The sequence below is a fragment of the Thalia democratica genome, chromosome 6, assembly GCF_965202585.1.
Source record: "Thalia democratica chromosome 6, ktThaDemo2.hap1.1, whole genome shotgun sequence".
Classification (NCBI taxonomy): domain Eukaryota; kingdom Metazoa; phylum Chordata; class Thaliacea; order Salpida; family Salpidae; genus Thalia; species Thalia democratica.
The window spans coordinates 38,552,272-38,570,924 of NC_139170.1; the positions used below are offsets into that span (position 1 = coordinate 38,552,272).

The 18,653-nt window shown below is 24.7% G+C and overlaps 1 protein-coding gene across 1 annotated transcript; it reads left to right on the forward strand.

Moving 5' to 3' along the window:
- The first annotated feature begins 315 nt into the window (after positions 1–315).
- Positions 316–18,181, forward strand: LOC145838118 (ethanolamine kinase 1-like). Its single transcript, XM_082945663.1, has 9 exons — positions 316–454; positions 4,569–4,691; positions 7,994–8,130; positions 8,727–8,843; positions 10,735–10,871; positions 13,450–13,533; positions 16,363–16,529; positions 17,421–17,494; positions 17,712–18,181. The coding sequence occupies exons 1-9, from the start codon at positions 344–346 to the stop codon at positions 17,773–17,775; spliced, it is 1,014 nt and encodes a 337-aa protein (XP_082801789.1). The 5' UTR covers positions 316–343; the 3' UTR covers positions 17,776–18,181.
- The last annotated feature ends 472 nt before the right edge of the window (positions 18,182–18,653 follow it).

Consider the following 18,653-nt stretch of genomic DNA (forward strand, 5'->3'; position numbering starts at 1 on the left):
TGGCAACCCTGTGTTTAGCTTCATAATCTCTATAAACTCTAAATATTAAAGTTTACTTTAGCCCTTAGTAGTATAGTATTTCTAGTATGTACTGTATCTACGTATACACTGTTACTATAAAATCTGTATACAACTTGATTGTATAAACAAAAAACTGAAATTATTAATTTAAAGAAGTTTTTTCTTATTCTTTAGCTATTAAAAAAGATACACTTCATAAAACAGCAGAACACATACTACCATTTATGAATTAAACTAAATAAGAATTTAATCGGAATATAAATTTTAAAAAGTTTATACACTTTTTAGATTGGATGCAAAAGAGCTATTTTATAAAATTGTAATGTTAGAAAGGCTTGATATATGTATTAGTTTGGAAAATGCAATTGAAGAATCTTACCATATTATAAACTTGGTAAAACCTGATTGGAAAAAAGATGAAATTGCTTGTAAGGTAAAATTTTTTGTATATTCTAATTATTTTGAATGTGCTTGTTCTAGTTGCAATTTTTTAAAGTTTTGCTTGTCCTATAGCTTGTATACTTTTATGAATATGATAAAAAAATAATGTTTGTGTATTAATGTTATAATAAAACTATCATATAAGCAGGGTTAACCAATATAAAAAATCAATTTGTATTTAAAACTTTGAGTACACCATTTGTGATTATATTTAGATTTATTTTGTTAAAGTTAATTAAAAAATTTGACAAAACTGAGTTTAAAGTAAAGTCTTTTAATTACTTTTTAGTTTCCAATATAAGATAAATTAAAGTAATATTTATGAAGGTTTAATGAAATGAAGCTTTAAAATAATGAAAAACAAATGTTACCGTAGTGTAATTTAACTATTAAAATTTGAGTTAGGACAATAGGAATAAATTAGTTAAAATATGTTTTAAAATAAACTTGAACTATATTTTATAAAGCTATAATTTAAAATTTTAACTAAGATGTTTGTCTAACTTATCAAATAAAAATAATTAACATAAATAAAAAGTTTAAGAAAATTAATTTTGCTAGAATGTAAAAAAGAGTAGTTTTGTTTAACATTTTTCAAACTAACAGGGTTGCCACTTTACCTGGAAACCTGGAAAAACCTTGAAAAACCTGGAATTCGACAATTTAGGCAAAAATAACCTGGAAAAACTTGGAATTTTGATCAAAATACCTGGAATTTTTAATAATTTTAACATATTCAGTACTAAAATTTCAATTTGACACAAAAAATCTATCATATAAACAAGATTTTTTTGTCATCATCAAAAAAATTTTTTGTTAAAAAACACATTAAAGTAACTTTACAGCACCTCTAAATGTTTTTGTACTATTTAACACAGTTTCTTTTATAAAAATTAACTTAAAACTAAAAATAGACCCAAAAATGTTTACTTTTGAAAACCTGGAAGAAATTTGGAAAACCTGGAAAAATTTTTGAAAAAACGAGTGGCAACCCTGAACTAAAAGAGTTTACTGAAGTAAAATTTCTTTATAGTAAGAGTGATACATTAAAGTAAAAAACCTTATATTATTAAGAAAAATGTAATCTTAAAGAATTTAAGATATTAACAAAATATTAAAAAACAGAATAGTGATAAATAAACTTATTAATAACTTAATAGAAATGTATGTAATACTATCTTTTTTTACACTACTAAAACTTTTCTTTATTTAGTGTATTTTATAAGTTTGTTATGTTTCAAAAATAAATAGTTTAAATAAAAATAAATATTTATCACTAAAATTTTATTTGTTAGCAAACATTAAAAGTAGAATATACATAGACATAAAATGTTTAAACATTGATTTTTAAATATAATATGTTTTGGTTTCAAGAAAACAAATAGAGAGATCTCAACTGCTGGAGGAGAAGTAATATATTTATTCTTTCAAAAATTTATTTTACAAACTAAGTTTCGGTCAAAGACCTCTTCAGTGCTTAAATAAATCTAAAAAAAGATATGTGACAGTCATGGAAAATAGCAATTGAACAATTAAATTAAGATAAAAACAAAATATTACTGAAAAATTTTTACTTAAGAAACTAAACAAATCAAATTTTAATATTAAGACTGAGTTTTTGTAGAAGTTAAAATTTTTAGCTAAGTTTTAAAATCAATATAACAACAATACTAACAATAATCAAAGCTGCATGTAGCTTTCTTTTATCTTCTAAATAATTTACAGACTAAATATTGCTTAAGTAAAAGTGTAATTAATGAAATGAGCTTAAAATTTAATTGAAATTGGTGTGGCTTATTTTAATTGTGACGTAATTATTGAAAATTTGAACAATTTTGTGCTTTTAATCGTTATTAAAATTTAAATTTCCGTTCATATGTTTTATATGAAAGCTTACAGTTAAAACAAATTTTTACCTTAAAACAAAACAAGTTAAATTATGGTACTAAGTTTGAATTTTTGGCAAAGTTTAAATTCTAGTTAAATTTAAAAATCAAAGAACAACACAAATAAATAAGAATAAGGTTAATAATAATAAGTAGGCTTAAGTTAAGATGCATTTTAATCAAGCTGAATTTTAATTTTGACTTGAATATTGTAAATTTAAGTAGTTTTGTGCTAATAATAGTTACCAAAATTTTAAAATTTTGCTTGAATAATTTAGAAAAAAAAAAAAAATTAACTTTAAGAAAATTATAGTTACAAAAATTAAAAATTAAAAGCATGCATAAAACCTGTATTACGATTAATTTAAGTTTTGAAGTGGAGTTTTCGGAAGTGCGGGCAGGAATAAAAGAGTTCGTACCGTTTGTTTAGATTATCCCTTCTGTCTGCTTTAGCGATCGCGACCTTTTCTAATATGCAAGTACTGCAAATGCTTTGTGGGTTTTTTGCTTTGCCAATGTGGTGGATAATTTCCCAATCTATTTTGTATTCGATGTTCTTGTTTTTAAGCTTCCATATATACTTCGATAATTCTGTTCCGTTCTCTTTATAGTTTTTAAAGTCATTAATATGGTTGTACCATCTTTTTTTAAAAGTTCCACCCGTTGAGCCTAAATAACTAATCCAAAAACACAATCGAAAATACTTAAAAACAAGAAACGATGATCCAAACGAAACACTTTGCAACTGCCGAACAAAAAACAAATGTCCCCTTAAGAATAAATGCTTAGTTGAAAATGTGATATATAAAGCGACAATCAAATCGGAAAACGAAACAAAAAACTATTTAGGCTCAACGGGTGGAACTTTTAAAAAAAGATGGTACAACCATATTAATGACTTTAAAAACTATAAAGAGAACGGAACAGAATTATCGAAGTATATATGGAAGCTTAAAAACAAGAACATCGAATACAAAATAGATTGGGAAATTATCCACCACATTGGCAAAGCAAAAAACCCACAAAGCATTTGCAGTACTTGCATATTAGAAAAGGTCGCGATCGCTAAAGCAGACAGAAGGGATAATCTAAACAAACGGTACGAACTCTTTTATTCCTGCCCGCACTTCCGAAAACTCCACTTCAAAACTTAAATTAATCGTAATACAGGTTTTATGCATGCTTTTAATTTTTAATTTTTGTAAATATAATTTTCTTAAAGTTAATTTTTTTTTTTTTTTTTTTTCTAAATTATTCAAGCAAAATTTTAAAATTTTGGTAACTATTATTAGCACAAAACTACTTAAATTTACAATATTCAAGTCAAAATTAAAATTCAGCTTGATTAAAATGCATCTTAACTTAAGCCTACTTATTATTATTAACCTTATTCTTATTTATTTGTGTTGTTCTTTGATTTTTAAATTTAACTAGAATTTAAACTTTGCCAAAAATTCAAACTTAGTACCATAATTTAACTTGTTTTGTTTTAAGGTAAAAATTTGTTTTAACTGTAAGCTTTCATACAAAACATATGAACGGAAATTTAAATTTTAATAACGATTAAAAGCACAAAATTGTTCAAATTTTCAATAATTACGTCACAATTAAAATAAGCCACACCAATTTCAATTAAATTTTAAGCTCATTTCATTAATTACACTTTTACTTAAGCAATATTTAGTCTGTAAATTATTTAGAAGATAAAAGAAAGCTACATGCAGCTTTGATTATTGTTAGTATTGTTGTTATATTGATTTTAAAACTTAGCTAAAAATTTTAACTTCTACAAAAACTCAGTCTTAATATTAAAATTTGATTTGTTTAGTTTCTTAAGTAAAAATTTTTCAGTAATATTTTGTTTTTATCTTAATTTAATTGTTCAATTGCTATTTTCCATGACTGTCACATATCTTTTTTTAGATTTATTTAAGCACTGAAGAGGTCTTTGACCGAAACTTAGTTTGTAAAATAAATTTTTGAAAGAATAAATACATTGATTTTTAAAGTAAAAGTTTTAGTTGTTAATAAGTTTAACAAATATCAATCAAGAAATGATAAAATAAATGAAGAAAAAATTTCTTTTTATATAAATAAACTTGCTTACCTTTAAATTTTCTATGAACTGAACTTAAAAAAAATTTGAAGAACACTAATCTTATTTTATTCGAAATGGAATTTTTTATAAAGAATTAAAATTAAATGCTTGTTGAACAACAGGTATTCGATTCAGGAATCACCAACAAAATGCTCGGGTTCAGTTTGAAAGAAAACAAAAACGAAACAGTTTTGGTCAGGGTCAACGGCAGTGGCACTGAAGAGTTTCTCGACAGAAAAGCTGAGGTTGTTTTTATTTAGTTTCCATTGTTTCACCTTACATTTTCCGTATGCTAAAGCTTTTTAAATATTGATACCAAAAAAAGTGTGCGTACTTTTTTATAGTTGCTTTATTCTAATGTAAGTATGGCATGGTTGCTTTTTAAAGTTTTTATTGATTCAAAGCCATTTATAATTAGTTTACTATTTTAAGTTTACTCTAAGTGGAAACAGATTGATAAAAAGAATGTTAGTTTCCATATTTACCTGTTATCAAAATTTTTGGCTCATTTATTTTTCAAAACATTTCTAAAGATAAAGGTATTTCTTAGCTTTAAAAAGACTTTTCGTAAATTAAATTTTTATTATAGAATTTTATGGTTGATTCTTATAACTTAGTTTTATAAAATACTAAAAAAGTTGTTAAGATGTTTGGTTATGCTTTATACAAGGGGTAAACATTAACAGCATATGGGTAAAATCTGGTGCTATTGCGGAAAACTCTGTTTCACATTATATTTTTAAGATTAAATATTAAAGTTTGTAAAAAAGATTTGAGATTTTTTATTAAATAATACTAAAGTCAACTCTTAATTAGATTTTCCCTACACAGTAGTGCTTATAAAGCAACTATTTTGTTATGTTTTTGTTTATAGAATTTTTCTTTAATTTTATGTACTTTTTCATTAAAAAATATGCCTGAAAAAGATTCTTCTGGTAAATATGGTCTGTAATAAAATTTTGCAAACCAATCCTTCTTCTAAACAAACTATAAAGATTATTTTAGTCTAACTTAATTTTCTTCAAGATCATTAGATAAATGTTGTCAATTTGTTCTTCTAATTTTATAAAGTTAAACCTAGCGTTTTGTACATAAGTTTTTTTTATTAATTACTTAAAATAAACTTTTTTACTAAGTACAAGTTCTTAAATAGATAAATTTTATGTGAATAGGCTACAAAAAGCATATGGGGGGAAAGACACCTTTTTTATATGTTGTTCTCATTTTCAAAGAAATTTAGGTAAGCTAGCAGTTGCTTTTTACCATTTAGTAAAATTCAAAATTCTTTTTGAGATATGAGAGTGCAAAGTAGGAAAGCTCAATAGGATCCTTATGGAAGGACCAAAGTAAAAAATGCAAACAAAAAATCATTAAAAATCTATCTTTTCCTGCAGTTCATAAGAAATATTTCTGAAACTTTCTCTGTTTGCTATTAATTGATAATAAACACTTCTTTTCTAGGATTTTTATATTTTGAGTAAAAATGTTTTGTTTATTAAAAAAATATAAATAACAAAAAAAAATATTTAAGAGATAAAAATTTTGATTTATTTTTTATAAATTTTTAAAATAGAGTTTTTTCTATTAATGCAAGGAACATTTCTAAAATAATTGAGGTTAGTTTATCAAAAACTGAAGGAGAAGATACATTTTTAGTTAATTTTTTAAAGTTGCATGAAAATTGGCAATGAAATTTTTTTTCTCCATACGTTTGTGTTGTAGACTTTATACACAACTGAAGATATCTCAAAATTTAATAATAATTTTTTTATGCTGTAAAAGTATCTTATAGCAAAGAATAACAGCTTTCAAATAAGATCTTTTAATGGAATACCAGTACACTGATGTTCCATTCAGTTGAATACTGAGTGCAGTGACAGGCATTCTAGACAATCTTGCTGCTGCTAACATGTAGACGTTTGTATTTTGTGTTGTTTATAGTAAAGTTCTTTTTTAAACAACATTATTTTTTATAAGCACATTTTTTAAATTGAAATTCAAAGTACTTGAATATTATATTATTTGTATATACTTAAAATATGTTCTTGCTAGATTTAATTCTTGTGTAAAGTTTTGACCACGTTTAAAGTATTTTCTGAAGTGTGGTGTTTTATATATAATGAGTATATGTTAGTGTTTGCAATTGTTCTTTAATATGAAATGTGCTCATTCATGCCATGCCTAGTTTTTTTTATAGAGTAGCCCTAGGTGTTTTTTAATATTATTGATAGTACAGTTGAGGTATAATTTAATTATGAGTTTTAGTTGTACACTACACTTAGGTTGTACACTACATTACAACTCTGCAATCTAATGTTAGTTTTTGTATAAAAAATGTTGGACTCCTTCCCCTAAGCCCTTAAATATCCCTAAACATTATTATTATTTTTTTTCAGATTCTTGATTTTTTACTTTTGTTAAAGATTATGTTACCTTTTAGACAGTTTTTATTCAAGGTACCTCAATTCATTAAAAAATGATATTTATCCATAGTTAATGATGGTTTTTGTCCTTTACGTATCCGGCTAAGTAATTTCTGTTCAAATGAAGTGTACAAATAAATAGCTATCAAAGCTCACAATTTTTTAACCCTTACTTTATCATTAGAAAAGTGTAAAATTAAGATAGTCTGTAACTTTTTTTCTTCAAATTTAAAATATTCTTAATTAACTGCAAATTTTTCAATTTTTAACTCATCAAATAAGAAGTTTATTTAATAAGTATCTAATAAAAAAACTAAGTTCAGCTTAAAATAAAAAAAAAATTATAGCTTTGAGTACAGTTTAAATACTTCCATAAACTTAAATTTATTTATTTTCGAAGAAGTCAAATCTAGCACTCATTTTAAACAAAGATCTTATTTTTATTACAAAATTTTGTTTTTAATTTTTTAATTTTGGCTAAAATATTAAGTGTTAAAATAATTTGATTTATTGTTTGTATAGTAAAAATAGTATATGTCCAAACAAAGTTGTTCAATTTTCAATTATTTTATAAAATATGTATCACAAAATGTGGGTGTAGTAATAAAGAATGTTTTTTTAATTACTTTGTTTTGTTTCAACTAAATTGTGCTCTAGTATGGAATGTTTTTTTTTGATTTAAAACACCAGTTTTTAAAGAAACTTAACTTCTGTTGAAAAAATAGTTTGTTAAGCATAAAAAAAAACATTATCTTTAAAAAAGTATTTAGTATTGATTAAATTACTTTTTACCCCGAAGTTTAAAGTTGTAGTAGTTTTGGACTTATATAATATTAAATATTTATTTTCTTTTTTACTTCTTAAGTAAAATTAAGACACTTAAAAAAGTTTAATTTATTAGTTCTTTAATAGTTTAAGTTTTTATGCTTATAACTTTCTTAATACCAAGGAATTTGGAATATATTTCTACAGAAAATAACGGCATCTTATGTTGAATAAAGTAAATTAAATTTTTAATTACTATACAAATGACTTTATTTCAAATTACTTAGAACAAAGCTGTGTTCAACCACAGGTGAAAAGTTTCTCCTTATCACAAGTTGTTATCAAGTTTATGTATACAGGTAGAGAGTTTCTCCTTATTGAGCAAGTACGACTGCGCACCCCAGCTGTACTGCATATTCAAGAACGGACTGTGTTACGAGTTCGTGCCCGGCGCCACATTGACCACCAAGTCCGTGTGCGATCCACAAGTGACAAGGTCTGTGAAATAAAGATTAGATTATTGTATTATTAAAAAAAAGTTGTGAATGAAGCAAGTTATTTTATAAAAGTTACTGTGTTAAAAATTAAATTTTAGAATTAAATATATAAATTACCAATTTAAACTGGCTAAGTTTTATGAAAAATAATCATATTTTAGGAATCTTTGTAGTTTTTAGAAAGATGTGTATTCATAAAAAAACATTGTTTTACTTCTTTAAGTCACAAAGTGCTTTTTTTAATGATTGCAATTTTTTCTTACATTGCAGAAAAAAAAACCGATGATTTAAGGTCAGTTGCTTAAAAACGTAAGAAAAAGATAAATTTTTAATGATTTTATAAACTTGTGAAAAAATTAACAGTAAAAGAAAGGTTCATACATTTGTATTATAAACTTATTACAAAAATGACTTTAATCAATGTATGAGTTAACATTTTTATAGTATGTAAAAGCTGATTTATATTTAATACTTAAAAGTTTATTTGAAACCATTATTAATGTTTGTAAAAAATGCCATAAATTTTTTGTATACATAACATCTAAACACTCTCTAAAGTTTTATTTAACAATGTTAAACAAGTATTATTTCACAGATTAGTTGCGAGAGAGATGGTAAAAATGCATGCAATTCCCAACCATGAAAATTCAAAACCTGTTTTTGTTGATGTTTTCAGAAAATTTCTGAAACTTGCCTCTTCAGAAAAAGAATCGTTTGTTTGGTTTTATTTTAAAGCTTAGTTTAACAATTTTTTTTACTGATTAATTTTACTTTCCAATAGTTGTTATCCAAACATTTTTATGTTTTATATTATTTAAATATTATGTTTCATATTTTATTTTGTTCCTAACAAAATATTGATAATTTTTTCAAACAAAAACACGCAAAATGAGTATAAAGTTAATAATAATTTTTAGTTCGAGAATCGGTTAGATATTATCAAATAAGTAACTTTGCGTTATGAGGCCAATGATTCATACTTTTTCGTACATGATACATATTTAGCTGATAAACTAGTTTAAAATTATATTTTTAACCGCGTTTATTTTCTATGATTATTTCACAATAGTTTTTTAAATATTTAGTTTATATTTTGTCACCTTGCTTTAAGATACCTTAGGATGTTTTCTGTTCTTTTTGGCTCATTTAATAATTAACCTTTAGTATCGCTTTATTATTAATAATATAAAGAAACTTAATTTTGTTTACCTAACATTATTAAGTTTTTATAGTTATGTTTTTCCTTAAATGAAAAAATATTTGGTTGTGTTTTTTATACGATAACTTGTTTGTATTTAATTATTTCATAATTTCTAATATAAATTATGTATATGAACTAATTTTTCAAATATTTTTTTGTATTTTTTTATAAAAAGGTTGCGTTCAATAATCAAATTAAATAAGTGTTTTTAATTAGACTTTAGATACATTTTTGATAAACTTCGATTAAAAACAATTTATATCTAGTAAGTTTCTACTGTTTATAGTTTAATTATTTTTTAAATTACCAGTACTTACAGTTTTTTTTTCATCTTTTTTTTTTGTTTTAAAACATTTAACACATTAACCAGAGGAATAATATTTAGTTGTTTTTATATTCTAGCGCAATATTCTGCAATTTCAGATAGTTGTAGGGGTATCTTTTTCATTTTGCTTTATATATGATTTGTTTTAAATATACTGGAAATAAAATTTTCAACAAAAAAAAGTTCACACAGTGTTTAAAAGTGATAATATTTGCAACTTTGACAAACAATGGTTAAAAATTATCTAATATTAGTAAGTTTTCTACCACTTAAGGTGTCAACTTTGTTGTATTATGCAGAGTTGCCACTTTACCTGGAAAACCCTGAAATTTTGAACAAAAATCACTAAAAAAAAAGGAAAAACCTGGAATTTTAACAAACTTCACATGTTCAGTAGTAATATTTCGGTTTGACTCAAAAAATCTATCAAATAAATAAAAAAATTTTGTCATCATCAAAAAAGGTTTAATTAAAAAAACATATTTAATATAGCTTTACAGTATCTTTTCAATGTTTTTGTACTCTTTAACAGAGTTTCATATCTTAAACTTAACTTTAAACTTTAAGTAGAGCTAAAAATGTTTACTTTTAAAAACCTGGAAGAAATTTGGAAAACCTGGAAAAAAATTGGAAAAAACGAGTGGCAACTCTGATTATGGTAACTACTTATAATAATTTATTTCAAAATATTCTACATTACATTACAGCGGGTTTAGATTTCTATATCGATTTAACTTTTATATAAACTGTTTTAAATATACTAAAAATAAAATTCCTTGCAAAAAGTAAATTGCATAAAAGTTTTATTTTGATTTTATACCCAATATTAATAAACTTATATTGAAATAAAAAAATTGAATTGCTTGTAATAATAATTCTGTTGTGTTTCAGCATTTGGCTATTTGTAGTTTTTTGTTTGTAGTACTTGTTTTTGAATGTTTATTTATAATATTTACCATCCATGTTCTATTTACCATATTTATTTCCTTTAATATTCTAAAGGGGAATTATTTGTTTTTATACTTTAGCGGGATATTTTATTCCAGCGGAGTATTTATTAGTTTTAATTTCACACAGCGGGATATTCTGCAGTTTGGACGAGTTGGCGTGTGAAGTGACCGAGATGGAAGAGATGGTATCGAAACACGACTACCCGGTCGTATTCTGCCACAACGACCTCCTAGTGCACAACATCGTCCACAACTCCAGTGAACGTTGGTTGCTTGTATTTGTTGATGTATATGAAATTGGTCTTTGCTTTTTTCAGTTTTAGTTTAAAATAGAATATAATTGAATATATAATAAAAAAGGGTTGTTAAAACCTAGAGTCCTGGAAAAACCTGGAATTTCACATTTTAGGTAAAAAAGAAACCTGAAAAAACTGGAGTTAAAGAAACAAATAAAAATGAAGAATATGAAATAAAAATCACTAAAAAACCTGGAAAGACCTAGAATTTTAAGCTGGTTTTAAATGTATAGTAATGAAATTTCGATCAGATACAAAAATTGTAGCATTTAGATAATTTTTTTTGTATCATAAAAATTTTATTTATTTAAAAACTCTTTCCAAGTAACTTAACAGTATCTTTTCAATGTTGTTATACTTTTTAAGACAGTTTTTTACCCTAAATTTAATTTAAAAAAGAAAAAATATGTTTTTTAACTTGGAAGAAATTCAGAAAAGCTGGAGAAAATCTGCAAAAAAGTATTTGGCAACCTGAATTTAAGCATAGATTTTTAAAAATACATACTTTAGGTATACAAAATTTGTTTTTCCAGAAATTTTTAAGATTTTTTGTTTCACCAAATGGGCTCATTAAGTATATAAACTCTTCTTCAAGTGTAATTTATTTGAATAAGAGTGACAGTTGTGTAAATATATATGAATAAGACATTAAGTAACTGGTATGCCCTTTGGTTTTAATCTAGCTTGGTATTGTATTCAGGACAAAAAAAAAACTTTCATAACTATTTAAGTTAAAAGCTTTATTTTTTAAAAACAAAAGCTTAATACTTTTTTTATGTAACAGAAACTCACGACTATATAGCAAAAATATTGATATTTGTTTTTTCTTGAAAAATATTATAATTTTCATCGAAAATTTTTCCACAAAGAACAATTTTGTATCATACAATATTAAATTATTTTGCTTTAAAAACATTTATATGCATTAATAGTATTTATAACAAATCAAGTATTACTGTTTTATTTTAATATTTTTAATAAAAAAAATTCGAAATTTTTCCTTGTTTATTTTAGGTTTAATAAAGTTTTAGGCATCCCTTCAATCATGTTTTTGACATCTAAAAGTTTAAAGCGAATAAATATTCTTGTTCATTTTAAATCTTTTTTACAACTTTATTTTTGTTAGTATGTTATTAATGTTATTCTTTTAATTTTAATATACCTAAGTTTGGAGTACCGTGTGCATTAATATATAAAAATATTTTATTATGATTTGTTTATATTCAAAAAAGAAAGTTTTTTTTTAATCTAAAAATAATTTTGTATGTTCTACACAGCATTTTTTATTGATAGTTTATAACAGGGTTGCCACAAGGTCAGGAAATCAGGAAAAACTAAAAAAATGACAAAAGTCAGGAAAAAATGTGGGTTTTTGAAAAAAAGGCAGATTTTGTCAGTTTACTTTTACAAAATTCTTTATTTTCCAAAGCCTTCAAATGGTAAAAATTAGTTTAAAATCCTTTAAAGTCAGACTAAAATTGCAAATTTTTCCTAGAAATTTACAAAATTATTTAAGTTCCGATGCCTTCATCTGGTATAAATATTCTTTATAAAACTGCAAATTTTTTCTATTAACATTTTGAACAACTACCCTACTTAAACAAACAGTTTTTGGAAACATTTTAGTATTGATGATATGTAGCAAGGGCACTTCCATAATGAAACTGTGATATATACACACAACTTTATCTAACATAATTTTAGAATCTAAGTGTTTTTGGTTTAAGTCAATAATTTAGTACAAAAATAAAAGAAATGAAGTCCACAAACTGTGGCTAGATTTAGAGAAACGATTCTCTTCGACAAGTGTAGGGGCAGCAGATGAGAACGATTTAATTAAATTAGGCAAATAGTTTTAATCGCCAAGAAAATAAACAGGATGCAGACAAGATGAAGGAAACCATATCTTCTTTAGATGAAGAAGTTGAAGTGTTAATAAAGAAACGGAGAAAATAAATGTTAATACATATAAAAAAATAAAACAGTGTTCGATTAAGTTCTTAATTTATTTTAGGTTTTAATTGTAAAAGTTCCTTATATGTCGTTTCGTTTATTTAGATACATTTATGTTGGGAAATGCTAAAAAATTTTGCCTTTTTTCAGACAAGCTGTGTTTATAAGATAAAAATGCAAGTATTTTGCTGGATGAGCTGTTTATCAAATACATCAATCATACACAGAATGTGATACAAGTGATGAAATCGAGGTTTGATGTTTGAATTCAGCAAAAAAAACTGTTGTTTTAACCTGTATTAAAATTAGTTTAAGCTTTATATAGTTTAAAATGTTAGATTAGTATTTTAGAATAAGTTTAAATTAAGAGTTCGATTAAGAAAAGTCAAGAAAATTTTATTTAAAAGTCAGGAAAAGTCAGCAAATTTTTCTCAGCTTGATCTGTGGCAACCCTGTTATAAGTGTGTAACTTCTAAAATTAAAACAAGCTAAGCTATACTTTCAGTTTATAAAAGTGAAAAAATAAAAGTTTTAACAATTAAAGATTTATTTGAAGTATAAAATGTTTTATATGAAAGTATGCACTAACACAGAAAGAATCCGGTTTATCGATTACGAATATGCGAATTTCAATTACCAAGCTTACGACATTGCCAACCATTTTGCTGAATTTGCAGGTAAATACAAATTTTTTTGTATGTATTTGTACTGTAAGAGTTATATTTTTTTTTTTAGAAACTTACTACCAGTATTAACATACACTTGTTTTCAACTTTAGTGCTAAAATCAGTTCAAAATATTAAAATTGTATGTTTGTACAAGAAATGCTACAAAAAGGTTTAAAAGTAACATGTTGTTACTTATTAAAAAAAAGTAGTATGTACTGATGAAAAAATACTATAGGTAGTTTAGATTGAAAAATATGTGATCAGTAAGAAAATTATATAAACTAGAAATATACCAAATAAAAATTATTTAAGTTAAAGATTTAGTTATTAGTTTTTCATAAGCCGAACATACCAACTAATTTCTACCAAAATATTTAAGCTGTTATGAATATAGTACATGGTTTCCCAAACTTTTTCTCAAAAGGCCCCCTCCAAAAAGATTTCTCAAAAAACTATTATTAAAACTGCCTAAGACCTTCTTTTTTTTTGCTCTTCATCATTAACTCCAGAATATTTAGTGTAAGTTTCAAATATGGCCTCCTAAATTTATTTAATTTTCCATGATATCTAGTATAAGTTTCAAAACAACTAACTACCATTAAAAACGCCTAAAACCTTCTTTTTTCTCTTCATCATCAACTAAAGAATATCTAGCGTAGTTATAAAAACACAAGTTATAACACATTTTTTAACTGTAGTAGACTATAAAAGTTTCTAGCTAGGTAATAGTATTGTGCTCGAATAAACGAGAGTGATTATAAAATGATAATACGTTTAGAACAAACGTTTATTGTTACTACCGAGGTTAACTGGTAAGCAGCTATTCATGTACAATAATAAAACTACAATCTAAAGCACTTTATATATATAGAGGTAGGAAGGTAATTAGAGGTGATAAGTGACCCTTTAAAAAATATTTATAAGTGTTAGTAGTTTTCAGACGAAAATTTAACTAAATACAACTAAAAAGCCATTAAGACAACTTTAAATTAAATAAGTAAGTTAAATTAAAAGGGCGATTAAAAAACAAAAACTATCAATAAATAAAATAAGGTTAAATTGAATTTAAAATAGCACGATTTGAAGTGGGGGCACAAGGCAGCGAGCTCTGTTTGCTGATTCAACGATCTTTCTCTGTTAGACTCTGCGATGGCGATTCTTTTTGAAAAATTCAAATTGTTTTTTGAGATATGGCCAGTCAAAGTCGGGCCGCATAATAGGTTCCCTATGGGAAGGGAAAACTAAAACAGCGAAAAAAGACTATTTCATTTAAAATCTATCTCCTTCTACATTTTTCAAGCAATCTTCTTCAAACTTTCACAGTCTAATCTTTATACAATAAAAAAAAAACGTTACTTTGGAATTATAAAAATTTTATGTAACAATATAAAAAAAAAAAAAAACTTTTTTTTTTATTTTTTGTGATAAAACTTTTGTTTTTTTATATTATTAAAATTCTCAAGTAACGTTTTTTTCCTTTTATTATTAGGAATGTTTCCTGAAAATTTGAAGAAGATTGCTTGAAAAATGAAGAAGGAGATAGATTTTTAGTGAATTTAAAAAATTCCGAGAAAATTGATTCCGAAAAATTTGCGGTCCATACGTTTATATTGGAAAATTTTTACAAAAAATTAAATATCTCAAAAGTTAAATGATATTTTTGTTTTATATTAAAACTGGCTTGTAGTTTGTAATTAAAGCTTTCATATAAAAGCCAAAGTTAATTTTTGTAAAAAAAAAAATGTTGGACCCCCTCCCCTATGGCCTTAACCGTTTAACGGACATTGAGTGGCGTTTCTGCAAATACAGGGTTTGTCAGTTGGGCTTGGTACGGGTAGCACTTTTTATTGTGTGCTTCGATACTTGATTTTAGGTGTGTAGAACAACTGTAGGTGATCTTGACTGTGTTCTTGTTGTTTATCTTGTGCAGCTTGGAACCTTTAGGGAACTGCTTTTTAATAGGTGGAGGAATTGTTTTCCAATTTTGGTTTTGACTGAGTTGCAGTAAGGGGGATGGAAGTGTATGATGTTTCTTCTTCTACATCTTTTCTTACTGGGTTGTGTGGGACATTTGAATTCATCTAATGGGCTTTTTAATAGTGCGTCATTGCATAGAGTTTTAGCAGTATCAAAGATGTTTTTATTAGCAGATAGTTTGCAAAGGCGGTTATGGACCATAGGGCTGATCGCATTTCTTATGGACTTTGGATATTTCGATTGATTGTGGATGTATAGAATTTTGCTGTTTGGTTTTCTAAAGGGTGTATATGTGGCTTCTCTTAAAGACATTGAGATGTTCAAGAAAATCCTTTTTTTCAATAGTTATTTACACTTGTTTTAATAAATAAGTTTAATAATTTACAAAAATGTCAATGTTATTGCTGTAAAATAAATAAAATATTGTTAAATAAGTTTTTCTCCATTTGTAACAGTTTAAGTTTTTTTTTGATAATCTACTAACTTATAATTAGCAATAGGTACATTAAAACTAAATCAACTGTTACAATTAATTTTAAAAATTTTAGCTAAAAATATATTTTTAGTCATAAATAGAATTTTTAGATTTTTACAATGTTTTATGTAAAAAATTATTCTATTTGTGTATTTTTTCAAACATTAAAAACAACTTAAAGTTACTACTAAAGTTTTGTAGTGGAACAATTATAAATTCAAGTTTCAAAAAGTTTACAAGATATTTGAGTTTGCACTTTTTGTATTATTTATTGATTTCCATAACTTTTCAAAGATCTTGAATCCCTGACATTCACTGTTCCTTTTTTCAAATGTCTTATAAAACTTATTAAAAATTTAATAAATAACAAATACTTTTTACAACAGGAGTAGACGAAGTCGATTACAATTTTTATCCGAACAAACAACAAATGATGGCTTGGTTAAGAAATTATATTCAAGAAAATAATACATTTCACAACATTAAGTCGACCAATAAGGAAATAGAATCACAAACATCCAAGCTGTATGATCAAGTTAACCAATTTTCAATGGTTAGTATAAAATTAGCATACAACTATATATAAAGTTAAGTTTGCGCCATATACCTTATTGTTTTGTTTTTCAAATAAAGTTTGGTCACTTTACAAAGACACATTAATTAATTGTGCTCAATTATAAGTATTTTATTATATACACATTTTTTAGTATGGGTAATTGTTTAAACTTATTTTAAAACATCCAAAATTAGCAAATGCATGTTACAGTTAATTGTATAAATTATACTAAACACAAAATACTTGAATACAGTTAGTGGTTATTATAAGGGTAAGTTTAGATTTGATATAAATTGTAATGTTTATACAGTAAATTTACAAGAAGTGTTTATGAAGAAAAATATTCAAGATAGAAAAAAAGCAGCTTTAATAAATAACTGTAAAAGTGTTGCAGACATAAACTAAATATGCAAATCAATAAAAAAAAAATTAAACGGCCTTCAAGTATATTTACTACTAAGAGCTATAGTATTGTGTAAAGAGTAGTAGAATTAAACACGTTTGTTCGCTATTTAAAATTTGTGATTAATTTGCTGAGATAACTTTCTAACACTTTTATCATCACTTGTTCAATGAGTTTTACTGTAACATAACAAAGGCTGTTTTAATATGTTCACAGGTTTTTTCAAATATTTTCTATATATATATGTTCTTAACTTTAACAGTCATTAAACTGTTGTGGTAGTGGTACTCAAAGACACAATGCCTTAATATATAATATTTTTAAACAATAAAATTATGAGTCAGTCATTATTTTATTGTAATAATGCAATTATTACTGCCTGTTTTCGCTTAATCATTACAAATTTCTGTGATCATTTCAATACATAACTTTATATTTTCCTATTTTGATTTTCTTTTGTGTAAAATTTATAATTATTTTAACAGACACCCCATTTAATGTGGGGTTTATGGGCATTGGTTCAAGCTAAGTGCTCCCAAATAGATTTTGACTACAAAGGGTTGGTTTTATTTGTACTTGCATTGTTTTCATTATGAAAAAGTTGTATTATTAAATTTTATGCTAAATAAAAAAAGTTGAATTAATTGTTATTTTAGAATTTTTATCTAAACACTTGGTCTGTATTAAAAAAAAACTAATATCTATAAGAAATAAAAAATAATAAATGTAGAAAAAAAAATTTCAAACTAGCAATAAAACTTATTATATTCTCTCAGGTACGCAGTTTTGAGACTAACAGAATATTTCAACAGGAAAAAGTATGTCAAGAATAATTCCTAAATTTTAGTTACTTTTTTTTACTTACATTGTTTTATTACATGCAATTCACTTATACATTTTACTACCTTTTATAAGTCGTCCTTATTTTTAACTTTAAGCGTATACTTAACTTATACACCTCTTTTGTGTTCTCGGTACTTTTAAACTGCATTTAGAAGTTTGATTTGTTGAAATTAAAACTGTACTAACATTCTATTTATTTTTGATTCCTGCTCTTTTAACCGTTTTTAAAAAGTTAAAATTTTTTTTTTTGTAGATTATGTTTAAATTTTGTGCAATTATTAATCAAGTGTACTTACTAGCGCTTCTGTTATTTTAAACATTTCATTATTACTTGGCTGACATTGTGTACCGAAAAAAGTGTTGTTGTTAATCAATATTTGTTTCCATATATTTTTCCGTGTTAAGAGCTTGTTATTTTTATTACATTTACTAGTTGAATAGTTTCATATAATTTATAATTTTAAACATTAAAAACTATACTAGCTATTTGAAAAAATGAGAGTTTTTTTGCTAGAATAAAACAATACTTATAAAATCGTTAAGTTATCATTTCATTTACAGTTTTTTGTGATTAGTTTTTTTGAATATTTATAATAGTGTGAAATTTAGAAAAGTATTAGCTAGTTTTATGTATAACTGTCTCCATATAAATTAATAGTTTTTTTTGCTGTTTGTAAGTTTATTAAAATCTGAACTAATCAATATTTTCATTAAAAAGAATAAGTAAACTTTTTATTAGAAACTTGCATTATAACAAATGACTTAGCATTAATTTAGCATACTTTATTATATTGTATTTTTTTGTAAGTTATATAAAATACTTTTGCCAGTTACATTTCTAAGGCGGACATTTGAAAAAAACTCATTTAGGAAGT